General features: G+C 41.0%; 1 protein-coding gene across 1 annotated transcript in view; it reads right to left on the reverse strand.

The window, feature by feature from the left end:
- Positions 1 to 5,954: 5,954 nt before the first annotated feature.
- lrmda (leucine rich melanocyte differentiation associated) overlaps positions 5,955 to 19,773 on the reverse strand; it is a 197,317-nt gene continuing 183,498 nt past the window's right edge. Inside the window, exon 7 of the mRNA XM_035663901.1 lies at positions 5,955 to 7,628. Within this exon, the coding sequence (XP_035519794.1) occupies positions 7,549 to 7,628 (80 nt within the window). The 3' untranslated portion in view covers positions 5,955 to 7,548. The remainder of the gene's footprint in view (positions 7,629 to 19,773) is intronic.

Consider the following 19,773-nt stretch of genomic DNA (forward strand, 5'->3'; position numbering starts at 1 on the left):
TTCTATATTTGGTAAAAATTTTAAAAATGTTGCTCTGCCATCTTTACACTTATGTACAATCATTTCTTCAAAAGTACAATGGAAAACTTTCCTTCATTGTGAAATAATGGGATGCTATTAGTAGGAAGTGAATTACTTCTGCACTTGGTCTCATAGCCTGCACTCTTCTCACAGGCTAATCAATATGTTTGGAAAGGCAGACAAGGTTAGGCCTATCAGCCTAATACCCAAATGCGAAGGTTCACGGATAAAGTTTACCCACAGATGGAGGAGAAGAAGCATAACAACCAATAAACCTTTAGCTCAGGGACATTCAAACTAACTTTAGTCAGTAGCTCAATATTTTGTGCTATTGGCATTAAATCACCATATGCATATTTGAAATGGTGAATGATTTGTGTAGTTGGGTGTGAGAACAACTCTGCTTTGACTGAAGTAATACTTAACGTCCAACACAGAAAATTACTGTCTTTTGAATTTGGAGCTAATTAGCAATTGTTAGCATGCTCACTCACTAAACTAAAAAGGTGAACATGGTAAACATTATACCTGTTAACCTTCAGCATGTTAACATTGACAGTGTAAGCATGTTATGTTCACATATTTCTTTACAGAGGCACTAGCATGGCTGTAAAATATATATGTTTTAATTCTAGTATTAAACAAATCTATAAATGTACTACCAGTATTGTTTGAGCCTTTCACTTTTTATTAGAAGAATCAGACACAGCTTAGAATTTGTTATCTGGCTGATTTAATTGTGATGGGTGTTTGATTAGAGTTGCATCACCAACTAGTACTGATGACGTTAATAACCTCAAATTCACTGCTTTTTTAAAAACAAACTAAACTAAACCCAACTTATACTTATCAATTTCACATATTATGTGTAACCAAGTTGCTACAATAAAGAAGGCAACTGAAAGTCAATATGCTCCCTTTAAACAGCATACTTAATACATGAGCTCCCTACCGCTGACCACCAATATTACTTCCATAAAAACAAGATTGGCTGCAGTAAATAGCAGCTCACCTTCAGAGTATTCATGATTCAAGGATTTCATTTGTGCTAAGCCATACCCAGGGGAGGTGGGTTGGATCTCCATGTCTTTATGAATGGGCCCAGAACAAATCTTCCTCACCTTTTCCTCACAATTAGTCACAGCCGTGTGTCAAAAATCGACTGCCTCTGTATGTCACTGTCATTGGCCAAGGCCAAGTCGAGCCGTTTGAGAGGCTGCCCTCCAGAGGACCCCAGAGATAGGATCGGAGCGCTGCAGGAAATACCACCAAGTCTGACACGCAACACAACACACTCCTCCCTCAGGTCACACCACTGCGGGGCCTGTAACGTGTGTATTCATATGAAATATATGAACATTGTTTACAGTTCAAAGACGTTCATGGGATATATTCTCTTCTGTTTTGAAGAGGGGAGTGTAATTTCTGCATGGGACTCCACATGATGATCCACAATGAGAGTCACATTATACTGCGGCAGCCAGAGTGTGATATAACTAGTACGTGCACATCACTTGGCTCTATGTACAATACGCTGTTAGCTCAAGTATTCTCATGTGCCTCAATGGCGTCATACAGAATTGCCCATGTGAGAAATCATCTGTTTCTCCTGAAGGTTTTTCTGGTCCTTGTTCATGTCCACTTGTCAGTTAAACATACACGCACAAACACACTTATACACAATCAGCATTTCCACCCTCAGGAACTGGTTGAGAAAAAGGAAATGCCAATATTTCCAGGAATTCCTTTGAAATGTTTGATTGTTCAAGTCTTCAATTGGCTGATGATTTGTGTCATGTTAAGTATTGGCTGTAGGGCTTTAGGGTGTGAACATTAAAATGCAAACATTACATGTCTTCTGCCATACCATTCTGTATAATTACTGTATGCTCTCTGCCAAATGAATATAGTTGTGGTTTTAATGATGTAGCTGAAGAAATAAAAGAGAAAATGTCTCTTTTATTATTCATCTGATAACAGGCATTGGGAAGTACTGTATTTTAAATGTTTCTTCTATGTAAATGTGTTATTGTTAAAAGAAAATAAAAAAAAAGTGATTGTAAATCAGGAACAAAGAGTCAAAAATTCACTCAAAAATTGCATCAAACAATGTTTCACTTCAAAACAAAAACAAAACAAAAACATGTTGCATTGTTGTTGTACAATATTTAGCACTGACACTGACAATAATTAATATTCATGAGACTGCGACTTTGCAGCCCCTCAGGATGGTTAAATTAATTATGCTAACAGGGTCATTTAACTGCTTTATTCAAAGCAAGCAATTCTCGTGCAATAAATGACACAATAATTACGCACACAATCTAACAAGATGACAGTGACAAGTGGAGGAGTGACACACTCATCTCCATAAAGTACAAAGAACACATTTACACACGCAAATACACAACAAACAAAAAAACTGAAGTAAAATCCATACAGGCAAGATGAAAGAATAACAAAAACAATGGTTTTACATCTACTGCAGCTTTTCTCTCTATGAGTAGTAAATATGATTTATTACTACGTGTTATTATTTAGCGTTATTCATCTTCTCTGTCAGTGCACACAGAGGGGTAATAGAAATGCCAGCAAGGTGGCTGATTTACTTAGTAAAATTTTCATATCAAGGCTTGCGAGGCATGATTGGAGTCTGTAAGAGTAACGGGAAATCATGCATTATGTAGGCGAATCTGACACGACCTTGAGACTTCTCAGCACAGACCATATATTACCATCAGAGCGACCTTCCTGTCCTGAAGATACATCTGATGTGTTTAAGGCTGTTTTACAATGCATTAGGAGGGCTTTACATGTGCTGAGCTCACTTTATTTGCTCATACATTTCACAGGAAGAGTTTAGTGTCAGGCTGATGGGGACCATTCACAGTGACTTGTCGAGACAAATGAGCCCACAAAAACAGGGCGAGGCGGTGGATAATAAGCATTTCAAAGCAAATTCCCACTTTTGCTTTTTTATTTCCCTTCAATATACAGCACATTTACTATTCAGTGAAGCTGTGCTGATTCCAGCTCATCATGTATTCTCACCTGCTGCAATTGATTGACCTGCATCTTGAAGACAGAGAATGGATATAATTTTTCCCACCAAGTGATGGGGCATCAGGATCAATATTCTCACTGTTGGTTAAGCTTTTGCAACCTTTAGAACATCGGCTCTGATCGATCTCTCTCACATAATTGTCTTCATTTTCAAATCAAGTTTTTTTTCCCTTTTGTACATGCCAATGACATTTGGAATGCCTCATGGTCTTGCTATATGACCCATTGAAATACGCAGTAAAGGGCACAAAGCACAGATTCATTAGCATGCTACATTTATTGTCCATGTCTCCCTCTTTCCACTCTTCACCCCTGTGGTATAAACATGTGGAGAGAGTGAGGCCATGTTGTATTTCCATATAAAAAGCCCCATAATTATAGGGGGGGATGAAGACGGTTGTTCCCCTTATCAGAGGAAATGATAAGGGAGTACCAGGCTCTGTGAAAGAGTCCATTTTGATATAATTGGCAGTGGAATTATTTATGACATTAATTGCCACATTATCGACTGGCTGTCAGCTCCTGTGTCAGTCTGTCCATCTTTCTTAGCAGAAAGAGCCAGCTCAGCCTGGTGCCCACTGACAAGCTAATTACTACAGCACAACCCGGAATGACAAATGTTACTCATCTAAGACTGGGCCCGGAAATAAGGGCCACTCCCCCCCCCCATTTGGCTTCTCTGGATCAAGTGAGACAGCAGTGTGCTGCCAAATGTCTTCAGGTGCAGGAGGGAAAGAGTTTTTATGTCAGACAGAGAGAGAGAGGAGAGAGAGAGAGAGAGAGAGAGGGGGGGGGGGATTTCTAGAGCCAGGGGGACAGTTAAATCTAAATCTCACCCCATCCTGTTTGCTGCTCTGCTATCAGTGGCCAGTTGTCACTCATAAAGACAAGTCCTTTTTTTCTCCTTCTGCCTCCTTGTAAATTTGCATTAGCTCATGCCAATCAGTCATCAGACTGTGGGCTGATACGTAGTGACGGGGTGATTGGTGCTTAGTTCTTTTGACAGTGAGTCACACACAAGTGTGCCTTTTGGGGAGGTGAATTGTGCTGTGCTACCAAGGTAATACAGAGCTCAAAGATTATGTGGTATGTAAATACATTTTAAGGTACCCAAAATCAGAAAATTACAATATTGTGCCACTTACAGTACAAAATACACTATATTATATGTAAATGTACATACTATACAAGAAGTCTGTGTAATTCACAACTGTGTATAAATAAGAAATGAATCAAAACTTTTACTTTTCAAATATTTCCAAAAATAACCAATATTCCAAGAGCTGTCTCACCATTGTCTGCATTCTTAAAAAGGTAGGTGGTATAAGTGTGTCTATCAACAACACACTCTAAAATCTTGCTTTTATTATATTTCCAGTGTAATGCCCTACCTGGTTATAATTAGTATGTAGCATGAAATCAACCGATAACTTGAACTGAAATATGAAACATTTAATGTTTCGTATTTGTTTTTTATAACAAAAAAAAAATACTACAAAAATTCACTACTGTGCGCAGACGTCCAGCTGGGGCTCACACAAGCCTGGATACACATAGAAAATATGTAGGTACAGCTTTATCTATTTTTATTTTTTTGAGTACACACACAGACACACATATGCTGGCTAGTACAGGAGCCTGCAGGGCTACTATAGCAGAATGTCACTGATCTGCTCTGATGAAGTGGCGTGCCATTTGTTCAGCCAGGAAGTTCCCAAGGAGCAGCAGCAGTGACAGAGCTTAGGGTCAAGGAGGGCATCGCCTACAGGTAGATCTGTGGCTCACACCTTAATTAATCTACTGTCCGTGATGCCAAGCATCCCATTCATCCCCCGCATGCACAAAGGCACACGTCAAGCATATGTCAACCCGCTCCGGCACTCCCCGCCCATCCCATAATGCAGTTTGTGTTGGTGTGGCAGCTCGGGATGTGTCCCTGACGAGGATAGGAAGTGACACACACCAAACTCGGTGTGTCCCCCAGCCAGCTCCGGTGGCTCGGGGCCTGTCAATTCCAGCTCCATCAGTGGCACTGGCTCAATGGCAGTGCCTGTGACACATGTCACAAAGTTTTAAATGTCTGCTCTTTTCAGCAGGATGGCTGGGCGCGCGCCGCAGCCAGGGGAAGGATGACATTTTGTGTCGTGCGGGGGGAACTTGTTGTGGCTCCCCTCTTCCTGCCTCCTCCGGCTGTCAGCCCCAGTTTCCTCTGAGCATATCAAAACACAGACAAATAAACCTTGTCATTTTGAAACGCCGGCACTAGTGACCAGGCTCCTGAACGGCATGTCAGCTGGAATATGGTCACAGTCCTGTAGGAAGTGGTGTGTGACCACATGCAAGCAAGCATGCATACTCACACGCACACAATCTTGTAAACTGGCACACATGTTTAAGCTAATAGACATAAGAAATAAACAAATACAGGCACAGTGGACTAACATTGCATGAGGCTATCTCTGACCTTTCCTTCATCTGTCTATGGATGATTGACATGCTGGACTGAAGCTCAACATGGTTTCAAATCCCAAATAAAGCAAGCCTCTCCCCACTATCTCATCACCATGGTTTGCTCAGCTACTTCACCTCTGAGGAGGTAGGAAATGTAATCAAGACTTGACATGAGAGTCAGTCAGGGACATCTTTTTAACAACGTTTGCAAGCGTAATGACGAGTAACACAGGTCTATTACTACTGATTGGCTCTATTGATAGGCTCACAGGAAAAAATATTAAACGTTATTAATGAGATGGACATTTGATCATTAGGAAACAGTGTGTCGTGGTGGCAGAAAGAATTAGTGTCAAAGCAGTAGCGTACCTTAAGCTCTGTATCAATTTGACATGAGACATGTTAGTTCAACCCTTTTAATCACTTGAAGACATCCTGCTAATAGAATTTCATACACTAGATCAGCTATATCACAATATTCATTCATAAAAAAATATCAGATTGGAAGGTTGCATGAAGAACTTTTAATAAGACGTTTAAAAATGTTGGCACGTTACCATTAGTGGTTGTAATTAGGAATTAAAAATCACAATAAACAAAAAACATGATGATTTTAAAGTCTTATAAAATGTAAACATTAAAAAAAAAGATAGATAGAGTCAATATTCCATTAGGTGAAATGTTTATGTGTAGATGATGTCTTACAGTTTGTGCATATGCGTCACTGCAGTACAAATAACAAAGGGAATATTTGGTTCCACTTTATTTGGATACTCTGCATACAGATAGCCTATACGAGAGTATCTGTCACATTTCAACAGTTTGAGATTCAACAATTCAACTGTTTCACAAATAAAGGTTTGGTTAGTTTTAGTCATAAAACACATCTTGGTTAAGGGTATGTTCATAAATTATCATATATATACTCTATAGATAATCTGTTAAACGTCTACAGACAAAGCAAATGTTTCAAATACTATACAGACAGTTTATAATACTATAAATCTTTAAGCACACTATCCAAATAAAGAGTCACCAAATATTTCAGCACGGAATAGTTAACTGGCTAAAGAGTCACAGTGGGAAAGGCAAAAAAACCCATAACAAACATACTTTTACTAACATACTCTATTTTTCATTAAAGCTGGGACTGGAATGTTTTTGACTTGCATTTCAGACATCTCTTCCATGAAATATATATGCTAACATATACACACTAGAAACAGCAACTGCCTGAATCATTGCTTAGCTATCAGACATAGAGACACAAAAATAAAATTAATTCAATGAAAGTCATTCAAACAAACACTTCTGCACACTAAACAAGGCAGACTGATCTTGCTTCAAGTCTGGACTGAAAATCTTAGGAATGTTTAACCAGGCTGTATAAACCTTATTCTGTCAAATTCTTTGTCTTGATGTCTTAATGTTTTTAACAGCAGTTAGGTGTGTGAGAATGTGTGTGTAAAAGAGAGAGAGAGAATGAGAGAAATGAGACCATGTCAGGCCCCAGGTGTGTGACCGTCACCCCTTTCACCCTTGATTAGTGGCGGTAGTGGATGGGTGATCCATCATGGCTGTCAAAGAAAAGGATGCAATTGGTTGGGTCTGTTTGTCACTGACTGTGCGTGAGAGAGAGAGAGAGAAAGAGAGAAAGAGATAGAGAGAGACTGTCCTTGTGTGTGTGTTGTGTGTGTCTGGAGTTGTGCGGTTGCTGATGCTTACAGGCAATCATGTCAGTGGTAGTGTCATGTCTGACTCTGACTCTAAGCTGGAAGCAGGGAGTCAGAGGCAGACACAGCTCAGCAGTGGAGGCCGTAACTATGGGGCTGGAATAAAAACTTTAAAAAAAACAAAAAAAACAAAACACATTCCCCTTACATAACTCAGAGGGAGATGACGTGACTCAAATATCACCAGTGGTTTTAATAAATAAGAGATTGATTTGATCCTCTTTTCTTCTGTTGACATCCGTTGTCACTCATGTTCCTCTTCCTCCCGACCAGCTTTCCATCAGAGTTGATCGTTTCGGATGAATCTGTTGCCTTCTGAGTGCTTGCCATAGTAGACGTAGCGACACTTGGCGAATACCCCTGAAAACAAAATGAGAGAAAGATCAGATGAGGTGTGGGTCACAATTGTAGTTTTAAAAATAAATAAGAAAACATTTATAATTAAAAACTGAAAAAAATAATTTAAACATATATCTAGACTGTAATATATTATATTTATTTAACTGTAACATCAATATGCAGCGACCATTTGGGACTAGATTTATCTCTTGGAATATTTCAGTGACAAACATGAACTCGGATCACAGATCAGTAATTCCTATAGAAATTTTAACTATATTCACATTTATAATTATGAGTGTTTGAAGTATAGATGAGCAGCAGTGTTCCCAACCTGTGAGGCATGACCCTCACTAAAGGGTCATGCCCTGTTCCCCTTGTTCCCCTGTTCCCCTTGTATGTATCACAAGATACATACAAGGTGTATGTGTAAATAATAATATGACTTTTGTCATAGAGTTTGTATCAACACGGTTTTGCTCATACCACAGTTATAAAAGATTATTTGGATCTATTCAAATCCTGTAGTATATTATTGGTAGTAGTCACAATATACACTACATTCTCGAGTACAAAATGGCACTGGACCTCAAGTAAGACTGCAGGAGAAGACCACAGAATGATGCCAATGCAGGTTTCAAAAATGTGAAAACAAGCCTTAAGGTTTTATGAGGCAGCAAATGCATTCAATGTGTTTGTTAGACCCTTAAGGACACATACAGTAAGTTTTAGTGAGAAATGTTGAATGTAAACAAAAGCATGTTTGTTTACTACTGTAAAAAAAAAAATTCCCCAGGGTAGCTTTAGATGGCGGGGTCTGGGTCTGGGTCTGCTCCTTGTAGGGGATGAGAGGTGAGCGTCTTTTTTCCAGAGGAAGACCAGTATGGCCTCGGGGCAAAGTCCTGGCAGTAACAAGCTCACGGCCACCCACGAACAGTACACCCGCAGTTACACACACGCTAAACCATCACAAAAAAGCAATTATCAGCTTAACTATCAACAGGCATGGGTGTGGCGCGTATTTGTGTATGTGCAAATAAAGGGCTAATAAAGCGCTCTAGATCATATAGATCAATTCAGGAGATAGGAACTTGTTACTGTTTACCACTTATACAATATCTTGCCATGGCGCACTAAAGTAAGACATTCTTTGTTTTGATTCGCTTTATGCCTTGCCTTATTATCCCCTGTCAGTTGAGAGGTGGGGGTCAAAATAGAAGAAGTTCTCCTGATTTCCACTGAGATTAAAGTGCTGCAGCTAATCATACTAGCAAAGAGACTCAAATGGAAGAGTCCATATGCTATTTCAATTCATCTGAACAAAGAAAAATGTCTTTAATTATCCTATAAAAGAGGTTTATACATACTATACCCTATATCGATTTTACAGTATAAAGAGTGTAAGTTTAGGAAAGGTAAGCTTGTGGAATTGTATTTACAGAAATCATTTAACCAGAATCCTGAAAAAGAAGCCACATGCCCTCTATGCACCTCAGAGGATGAATCCAAGATGGCCTGCAGTGCTTTCTTGTTGTATGTGGTGTTGCTGGCCAGGGAGAGGGCTGCCCAGAGCACTGTGGCTAGTCTGCTCTGGCTCTGATGTCACCATGCTCCCACTGCCACTTTATGAATGTGGCGGGCTGCAGCTAGGTGTCACCTCTCGCCAAATGAGGCAAGGACAAGTGGCATTAGTGCTGTCAATGATCCTCTGACAGCAGAACAGATACAGCTTTCACCAGGCTTTTTAAATAGACATCAAGTGCATTATAGAAGGAGGGGGGGCCAGGCCAGAGACAGGGCAGGAAAGGAGAGACTTATGGGAGAGGCGGTGTCGCAGAGGGATGAGGGGTGCTCCAAGCGCTAAGTCCAATCACATAATCCAAAGAGACATTGTCAAGGGCGGGAAGAGAATGGCAACTAAGTGACAGAAAGCAGAGACGGGGACAGAGATACTGGTGCCATATTAGTGCCAAGCATATTCTGATGCCACCCTCAATTCTAACCAAACCTGACACATCGCTCTCTTTCCCCCACTCTCTCTGACTCTTCAAAGTAGGCTCTACCAAGTCACACACACACACATACACACACACACACACATTCACACATATAAAGTACGCAGACTTACACACAAAAACACACACACCAGTCCCTTGCAGCAGTAGTGGGTGTTCTGTCAGGCGGAGGAGCAGTACAGCAGCAGCAGCAGCAGCAGCAGCCCACAGGCCCGAGGACAAGCTCAGTCAATCTAAATCTGGACTTTGTAGTGGAGCAGTGCTCATTTCCCCTCATAGCCCAGCTACTTGAGGTGATCCAAACACTGAAGTGTGAGGAGCTGTCACCTTCGATAAAATCCGGGACCAGCTCCATGCCTGCCTGTTCCCCCGGTGTGTGAGGGATACATATACGTGTGTGTTTGTGTGTGCATGTGTGTGTGCTTCTCTGACAGTGAGGAGGTTGTGGCGGAGGGGTGGGGAAAGTATTCCAGCTGCCGTGATTTGCCTGGGGATATAGGTGCCACGGCTGGAGACTGGGCTTGACACCACAGGACTTGGGGTGTCTCACAGTGCTCTGATCACATGGGCGCCGGGGCCTTTCACATATTCACAGCTTACCCGGCGAGAAACTCACTCTCTCCAGGAGCAGGGCCCTTAAAGAGATTACCCACCGAGGAACCAGAACCAAGGCTCCTATAAGACATTACCTAGAGGGGATATATTTGTAGGTTGCAACCAAAGCCTTTCAGAGATAACCTTCACAGATGAAGGAACTAAAGCTAAAGGCCCCTCAAGCCTTCACACTCTGCTGAGCTCGTCACTAGCCCGTGGGGACTGAGAAGGATTGCAGGGAACACATTCTGAGATTCTCCAGCACCAATCAGAAAGCTCTGGCGATGTGTGACCTGTACCTCTCCAACAGCACTTAAAAAAAACAAGCTATATCTGTGATCAAAGGAGAAGGGGAAGAGTCAATTAAGGAAACAAGGAGAACAGTTGAGGGGGGTGAAAAAGTGAAAAATGTTAAACCAAAGTGCGTAAATGTGTTTCTTAATTTTCTGTGCAACCTGGCTCAAGCTCTAGATACATTCCAGCATTACATTAAGCAGTGTGTTTTGTGCATAAACACATTCTAGTTCACTGCGCTCCCTTCACAGCGAGAGCTTGCTCTTATTACGGGAGAAACCATGAGAAAGATGGGGTGGTTGGAGATAGAGATGGGAATAACTAAGCCACACTCACTCTTACATAACGCCTTCTGAGGCCATGCTCGCGCCTGTGGGGTTCCGCCTGATGAACTGATACTTAATAACAAGTGGTACAGTGCCAAACCTAGTAGTCCACGATATCCTCTGTGTATCCTAAGCCATGGATGAACACACTTGAATCAACACCCACACTCTCAACCATATACACATTATCACAAACCCATACACACTTTGATCTCATGCACACAAACACAGCACACAGTGAGAACAGTAGGAGCAGCCATTAAAGTGACAGATTAACAAAGTGATGTGGAGGCTAATGTTTCCATCATGCCCTGGTGGAGGAACAATCAGGCCTTTGTTCTGCATATGTCACACAGCACCTTGTTGTTTTTAAGGGGAGTAGCTATGCCTCTTGTCTTTATTAAAGGACTGTGCAGTCTGTATCTTGTATCTTCCTCTTAGTGAATGCTGCAGTGTAGGTTCATTGTCAGACAGTCGGGTCTTTTCAGAGCTGATTACCCAAAGCATGTGTCCTCTCTACGGGGGCTTGATGGGCCACTCTGCCACAGTGTGAGTAAGCCAGCTGTACAAAGCCTCCTATGTACAGTGCTCCGCTTTGAAATCCACACATATGGTAACAAAAGTTTTTTTTCTTCTTGTGAATATATAAATTTTTATTTATAAAGTATAATCAATAAGGGTAGGGAAGAAATCAGCTTTATAAATTACTAAAGCCGCTAAACTAATCCTTGCAGTCAAAAGACAGAGTTCTGGCAAAGGTGCAATCAATGATACTTTATTGCCTTGTTGTAAAAAAATGACCATAATATATAAACAGAGGTTAGCAAGTTGTTGATCAATACAGTGTCAGTCACTCAGTAGTACCTGAGATTTCAAGGTGTATAACTGCAGCAGTCCAGCTCACACTCTTGGTTCTAGTGGGCATATTTCTCACGATAGACAGATAAACAATTGAATTGCCTCCTGGGTATGAAAGAAGATTTGTATCTATTAAAAATGTGTTTCCACTGGGTACTGTCTCAGTTTCCAAGGGCACTTGATATCAAAATTAATTACAATTTAGTAGTAATGTTATTCCTATTGAACAAACAGCAGAAGTAAAGTGTCTCATGGGTATTGCAAATCTACATGCAAAACATGAAACAAACCAGAGTATGGCCAAGGCATTACACTACCCCAGCAAGTTAAAGGTTAGTAAAAGATTAAATAAGAACTTTGGTTCTCGGGTCAGTTTGAGTCTCAAATTTCCCCGTATCAGTCAGGTTCTGATGATCTGATCTTAACTACATAGGTACCTGCCAGGTTTAGGTCCATGCTAGTCCAGCTACAGAGAGCTGTGATGTGGCACGTCAACAGTACCACACAGCACATTATGTATAAAATACTGTATATAGCTAATATATTAATCTGGAGTGCAGCTCTAGATTCAGGAGTACTATTTCACCAAAGAGACAATCTCACCAGCTACAGAGGAATGTATTTTTTTTTATATATCTTGATAATTCCAAGACTGTGGGTTGTGCAGATCCAGGTATTTTTCTACCTTAAAATACGTTTCTCCTTGCCAGTTGAAGAACACGTACCACCTGACAAGAGAAAATGTCAAACTACAATTTCCTGAATGTGCCAAGGGCAGAAGCAAATCTAAAGTAGTAGTGTGGGTAGTGTAGTGTGTGGGTGAATATCAGTCAGGTAGTGACATTGAGATGTTGTAAGCTTGTCAGCACTATAGTTCCTAATTGTTGCCAATGGTAAAATGGAGTCCATTTTACATACATGGACTGCACCTCTAAAAATAACTAAAAACATTTTGTTTATCAGGTGAATATTTTGTCCAAATCGTGATACTTAAGGCTTGATTCCACCGGGCATGGCTGCACTGCATTCCGCTGGAGGCGATAGTGGCCACACTAGACAATCCATATGATTCCACCAAACAGGCTGCAACGTATTTGGAAGCCGCATCAAGCTGAACATAGCAGATTGAACCGGGCAGGAAACCAGATACAGGAACAGCATAGAGAATGCGGACAATTTTAAATATAAAACACCCTGTACAGATTCCCAATCATAAATCACATAAAAAAGGAACCATTTGAACTCTGTAGCCTTCCTACCCATGACAGAAGCACAAAAATCAAGGAATGATGTTTATAATAACCCTATAACTAGGGCAACTGTTCATCTGAGTGAACATGTAGAGATTTCTAGCCATATTACAACTTTGAATTTAATCAGCACACACACAATTATGCATGCATGTACACACTTACAAAAGAGAGAAAGAGTAAGAGAGAAAAGGAAGATGGAGTGGTTTTAATGATTGTTCCCTGCATACAATCAGCTTGACTCTTTTCAAGGGCCATCAATATGTCACAGAAAGACACATCCGATGGATGTAGCTTTTAACATCAAGGTTATCTATTCTCGGCATGAATCCACTCCGTCTACTCCTAGTTTCTTGTCCTGCCTCCTTTTCACATTTATCCTCCCCTCTCGTCTCAACTGCTTCCACTCTGTCTTCTCCTTCTCTACACTCTTTTCTCTCTTATTTGCTGCATTTGATTCCTCTCTCTTGCTTTCTGATTGCTCGTGTTTGCTGCATTTTTTTGCCTCCGCTCTTTTTATGTCCCACCCTTTAGTTTGGCCACTTAGCCAACAATTCCATCAGTCCTGCCATCCATCAGGGAAAAAATGCTATGAGAAAAGCCAATTAACAAGGCAATTACACTTTCTGTATTATCTCCAAGGGCTGAAATAACACTGCTGGGCAGGTGGGGGATGGGGTCAGCTAGAGCTAGGGGCAGGCATCCATAAGAGTTGGTGCAAGAGTGACTTATGAGCTTGGGGTGTAGGCTGCTGTGCGCCAGGGCTATTATTGTGGACACGATCCATCTCCAGCTGTCCTTTTATCAGTTCAGCCCAACGTCATGAGATGGAGTCGCCACCTCCTCTCTATAGGGAGGCCTGCAGATAGATAACCCCCCTGCGTCCCATAAACCAACAGCCAGTGGACTGTGATTCAGCCTACTGAGAGGCGGGCTGGCACTCACAGCACATTGCCATGGAGAGGAATGGAATTGTTTTACTTAGTATTGGTATGCTGCATATGTGTGTCAGTATATGTGTGTTTGTTAATTTGTATATTTTCCAAGACAAAGAGATAAAGTGATAGTAGCAAGCAACTTTCCAGGATCAGCTAAATTGTCTAAATTGTACATTTTCTCACTGTCTTATAGCCTATAATAATGACCAAAACACTGGTCTGTTATTGAATATGCATTTCTGCTAATTCAAAAATATCCACTGTGTATTTTTGTTGAGTAATTTGCAGTTAACAAGCTGAGAAAATCTGCCTATATATGAAAAAGAACCACAATGGTTTGTCCCAAGCCAGCCAGAAAAAGTACTACCCATCTTCTGTAATACTACTGTCTATCACTTGGTTTGACAAATGTTTGCTCCATCTTGTGTGACAATCTTAATAATAACAAAGTATACTATAATGCTTGTAATGGAAGTTTGTTTTTTTTAAAAGCACAGTTTACTTATTTCTTATTCTTGACCATAACAAAGAAAACACAATTTATCTTTTATTATTATTTATTAGATAGATAGATAGATANNTCAGTGTGTGTCAGTGTGTGTCAGTGAAGGACACAGAGAATAGTAGCAAAAAAACAGAGCAAGAGAAAATGTCACTTAAGTAAAACATATTGATGGCACCAACATCCGGACCATTTCATTATCATTTTTATGATGCACATTTCTCACAAAAGAACTGAAGGCTTAATATGACATGTTGAAACTTACTCCATCTTTACTCTACTAATAGACTCCTCTGTCAATTAGTTAACCATTTTAACAGCTGAGGTGTCCCCCATCTCTCTTGGGTCTCAAACAAAATCCATGCATGTAACTTTGAAAATGAAAGTGACATTTGTCCTCTCCCAATAAAAAATATTTAGTCCATTAAACATAAATAGCTGTCATTATGATGCATGCCCTGGGCTCAGGCCTTCCCTGTTCCCCTCCTGGCTGTTTACTGCGGCCAAACAACTGCAACGCCTGCATGTTCTCAACTTCAGCGTATTGATTAAACTTTTAAATAGCTGCCATATAACCCTGGGACATCAGGAAGATTAATTTGCGTCAATGTTCATCTGTAATTCATTAGCCATTTATACTCTCCACATCCACACAGGCTATCAGGGAAATGCGCCCCATTTTTCACCCAGGCTGAGGCTGGGGAGAAGGCAGAAGGAAAGAGGGATGGAAAGAGGGCAGGAGAGACAGGAAGGAGGGGATTATACTGCCTACAACAGAAGAAGTACTCTAACGAGCCAAGAGTGCATAGCAAGGCAAAAAGGACAGTAAAACATCCAGTAGCTTTCAATGAATACTAAAAAAAAACACGCTTATATATATGATGCCATTTCATAGAAACATATGAAAAGGTACCCACTATTAGCTATCAGTTGCTGGCATGATTATAATTAACAGCAACAGTCTTGGCTTAACAAATAGCCCTCACAATAATATGCCTGTCCATCACACTGGAGAAAGACAACATTCCTGTTGCTTTCTCTGTTGACATTTGATGAGGCTCGGACGTCAGACTTTCCAAATACTTCTCACCAGGCAGCCTGGCATGTTGTATACTTTCTGTCAGTCAGTGGTTAGTCTGTCACCCATTCAAACATCATGTTTCTCCACCACAGTATATATACAAACACACAATGTATTCAGACAAATTCCAGTGCTGTAATTCATTGTGATGTGTTGTACTTTTGCTTCAATTGTTGAAGCACAAACATGTATTAGGTGTTTGTTATGACTTCATAGTTTGATGTGGAGTGTTAAATTATTGGTATAGAAGAATCTAAAACTGAGATTGAGGAACTGTGTGAATGATTAAGATAAAACAACACACACATACACATACACAGTGGGCCAACAAAATAAAAAAGTGGGAGTGTGTGTGGGAGATGGAGAGTTGAAAGATTTGCTATTGCCACAGGCTGATAGGCTGTCAGGGGAAGGGTGCTGGGTCGTGGCTCAGCCAGCTGTGATCAATACCAGGTTGATTTTGCCACATGATTCTCCTTAAAGTGCAACAATAACACAATCTATATGTTTTTCTATGCTTCAGGAATGGAAAGCTACTATTATAGGATAGGCTAGCTGGACTGCTATTAAGGTTAATGTTGACATTATAAAGAGAGAAATTTAATTACAGTAATATACAGAAGAAAACATACATCAATAGTTAGACATGCAATGGAGTGCATACTGTATGTATCTGTTATGTTTTGAGCTTATTGGCAACATTGGCTGACGTATGACAAATGACACTCCATCACTGTCAGTTCACTAAATGGCTATAATCAAACACTTTAAATTGAGGATGGCATTATTCATTGATGGGTGAATTACAGTTATAACCAGATGAATGCCTATCAGTCTTTGTACTTCCAACTTATGAGGATGAGAAGGAAATTGAATTCTGGGGCACATAAATTTTGACTGAAGAAAGAGATTACCGTTGTGGGGGGTCTAATGAAAAAAAAATGGTCAAATTAATTTCAGTGGCATTTATTCCACATAGAGCTGGGAGAGAATGCTGGTTACAGTAGCTCTGGAGTCTGGAGATAAGAGGAGGGTGGTGTAAGGAGGGGGACAGTTTACAAAGTCTTAAGTCCCCTTGGAGCGCCTTTCTTAAGGCTTCTTCTAGCCAACTCACTGACAACAAAGAACTTGAGTATGAAAAAAAAAAAACCTCTACTGTAAGCACAATAATGACAAGCTGGTAATTTACAGCTAGAGTTATTGAAAGGGTTCGTCTACCCTTAAGGGCACATGAAACCACTAATGACGCCAGTAATCATAAGCGCTCATTTTCTCCGTCAACATGTGGATCACAAATCACCACACATGCACACCACACAGCCTGACACTGATCGATTGTGTTCTTCATTACACCCAGGATTTCTAATTAAAAGAAAAGCACAGATAAGTGGTTCAAACCTCTGACCGAAATAGAAAGAAAAAGTGAAAATCGCAATTAGAGGTTTGGCTGTGTTCAGTAATGGTGCCGTTAATAAGAGCGGCTGGTGAGTCACTCAATGAAGGTTTAATCACTGGGACAGGATTCAATAACAAAAGAACATAATATTAATCACCAGAGAGTGATAACTTCACTGTTCATCTCTTTGACATTGGAGGAAGGGATGAATTAATGATGCTCTCCATCCGAACACATTAAATAATAATTATCAGGCAAAACAGCATGAAAGGGACTGCATAATGAACCCCATTGTCAGGTCAATTACAACCACATAAAACTCTTCAAAGGGAAGTAGCTTGTTACTAGATAGCCATACTAGAAAGGACAGCAGTGGCTTTATCAGTAGAAGGTGCTGGGTGACCTATTCTCTCTGATATCAGGGCTTAAAATGTGTTGAGGGGTTGAAATACAGTTTATACTTGGAGGGCACAGAAACTCTGTCTAGCTGAACAAACCTACTATAAAAAAGCTTGAAGCGTTCAGTGAGGCGTTCAGCGAGGAAAACATCAGAAATTGGTTAGCAAAATATAAATGGCACGCCAATGACAGTGTTTTGCTGGCTCTAAAGCAATGTCAGTCGCTAAGTGCCATGTTAACTAAACTCAACTACACAGACAATGATGGACTTCACGCATCAGTGGACAAAATGGCACCTCGCTACCTGTCAGTGGCAATTTCCATCAAATCAAAGATGGCCAGCAAATTTAGCCATGAGAGGAACTGCTGCCAGTTTTACACACGCATAAAACCAAGCAGAGATAATACAGGTGTGCATTGTGCAGTATTTCCTCCCTTCGTCACACCATAACATTGACAATAGGTGTTTCACAAAGGTCTTGCCTTACACCAGGCACAAACGCTTGTCCTCTAACTTCGCTTTTTGAGCTAAACATCAATTACCGCATGGCTGCTACCACTCTGAGACACTCTCTTAAACAAACAGCCTGGCAACCTCCAGCGTGACACATATCAATACTAATCTGACGTCTTGTTCCACAGTCGTTCCCCTCAGACCCTGGCTGGCTGCACCTGCCTGACCGGAGTGCCCAGGGTTGGCTGTACTCCTTCACACTTCTTTCCCCTGCAGACATCAAACACTTATTACTCCCCATCCTGGCCTTGCTAACTGACTGGCCTGTCTGGGCCACACAGGGACCCCATTATTAGAGTCATTTCAGTGCCCATCCTGACGCCTGTTAGGCAGTTCTCTACCTGGGGCTCCTGCTCCCTGCCTGCCCGACTGAGTGCCTGGCCAGCCAAACAGTGATTGGACATGACATGGTGACAGAAAACAGGGGAGAAGGGCAATAGAAATAAAAGAACAGAGATGGCAGAGTGAGGCAGACAGAGATGGGGAGAGAGGAAGGTGGGTATGTTGGCCAGGGCCCTTGTGGCGTAGGGTGTGCCCATCAACACGGATGAGCGTTTGCCAAGAGCTGCATGTCACAATGATGGAGAGGCTGGATCACTCACATCAGAGCTTCATCTGACTGGAAGATATCAATCTCCAGGCTTAATCCAAAAGGACATGGTAAAATATCCTTTAACATTGCTCTCCCACCCTGCCTTTATGTGTCCCCTGCTTCTGTTTCTCTCACAGTTGAAAACGTGTGTAACCTTCATTGTTGGACCTCAATTGACCACACTCATTTTCACATCCCATTTCCTCTGTCTCTAGCACTGACAGTCAAATTATGATGGACGAAACAGTGCCCTGACATATGGCATTTAGCACAATTTGTCACTATATGTGGCAAGAAAAGAGAAGAGTACAGATCACTACATACGTGCACCGTTGAGATGAGGGATTCTCTTTATGTTGTGAAACAGGGTGTTGACGATAATAAAGATTGGTGTAGATACTGTGTGGTGAAATCAAACGTGAGTTAAGCCAAGCAAATTGTATTTATACCATACTTTTTACCAAAACATGTGTCTTCTTATTAGTGATGTGATAAAATAAAGTGGTTTGAAAATAAACAGTTTGCATTGACAGAATGTTTTTTTCTTTAGACAAAGGTAAAAATTAAACCTTAATGCCAAGTATTAAAGATTTAACCCAAATTTGGTTTCTTTTTTGTTGTTTGTTCTATTCATGGAAGTCATCACAATGTGGTGACACATATATAGTATGTTTATTGGTCAATGTATATGCAAATATACAATGTGTGTGTACTCATTAATTCCTGTAATTTCTTCTTACTTAAAAAACAAAAAACATATTTTATGTATTTATTTATTTATTCATACAGCCCCTACTAACGCCAAAGAAATGTATTCTTGGTGACATCATACGCTGCTAGAAATTATGGTTGTGTCAAATTACATGCCGTCATTTCCTGCCAGAAATTAAACTGATGAACCCAGAGTAGCCAATCAGGTGTGAGGCAGAGGTGATGATGCGTTTGTGTTGTGTGGACGATTTCATGCCCCTCTGGCCTCCTTGTGCCCCATTCAGACGGATGGCTCCACTGTAACTCTACTTCTCTTAATTAATATGACATATCCCCTCTTCATATGCAGAGAGTGAGGGAGGGGACAAAGAGATGAAGGTATGAGGGAATGATTAACTGTGAAACTGTCCCCCTTTGTGAGAAATGATCTTGCCTCTTCTGCTCTCCCCAGTCCTCCCTCCTTCTCTCCTCATTTCCGCCTCCCTCGCTCTCCCTTCTCAGTGTCTCTCTTTTGCTCACTTCATTTCTTTCTGCGCCCTCCCCTCTCCTTCTCTTTTGCCTTAAGTCTGTCTCCCTCTCTCTTTCTCTCCCCTGCCCCTCTTCCCTCCTCTCCTTTCCCCACTGACACTCTCGGACTGTCCCCAGCCCCCTGCACATCTCCTGACAGGTAGAATAATAACGCTCGTACATCACTGC

Source organism: Morone saxatilis, unplaced genomic scaffold, assembly GCF_004916995.1.
Source record: "Morone saxatilis isolate NCDOM2014 unplaced genomic scaffold, NCSU_SB_2.0 Contig19, whole genome shotgun sequence".
In the NCBI taxonomy this organism is placed as follows: domain Eukaryota; kingdom Metazoa; phylum Chordata; class Actinopteri; family Moronidae; genus Morone; species Morone saxatilis.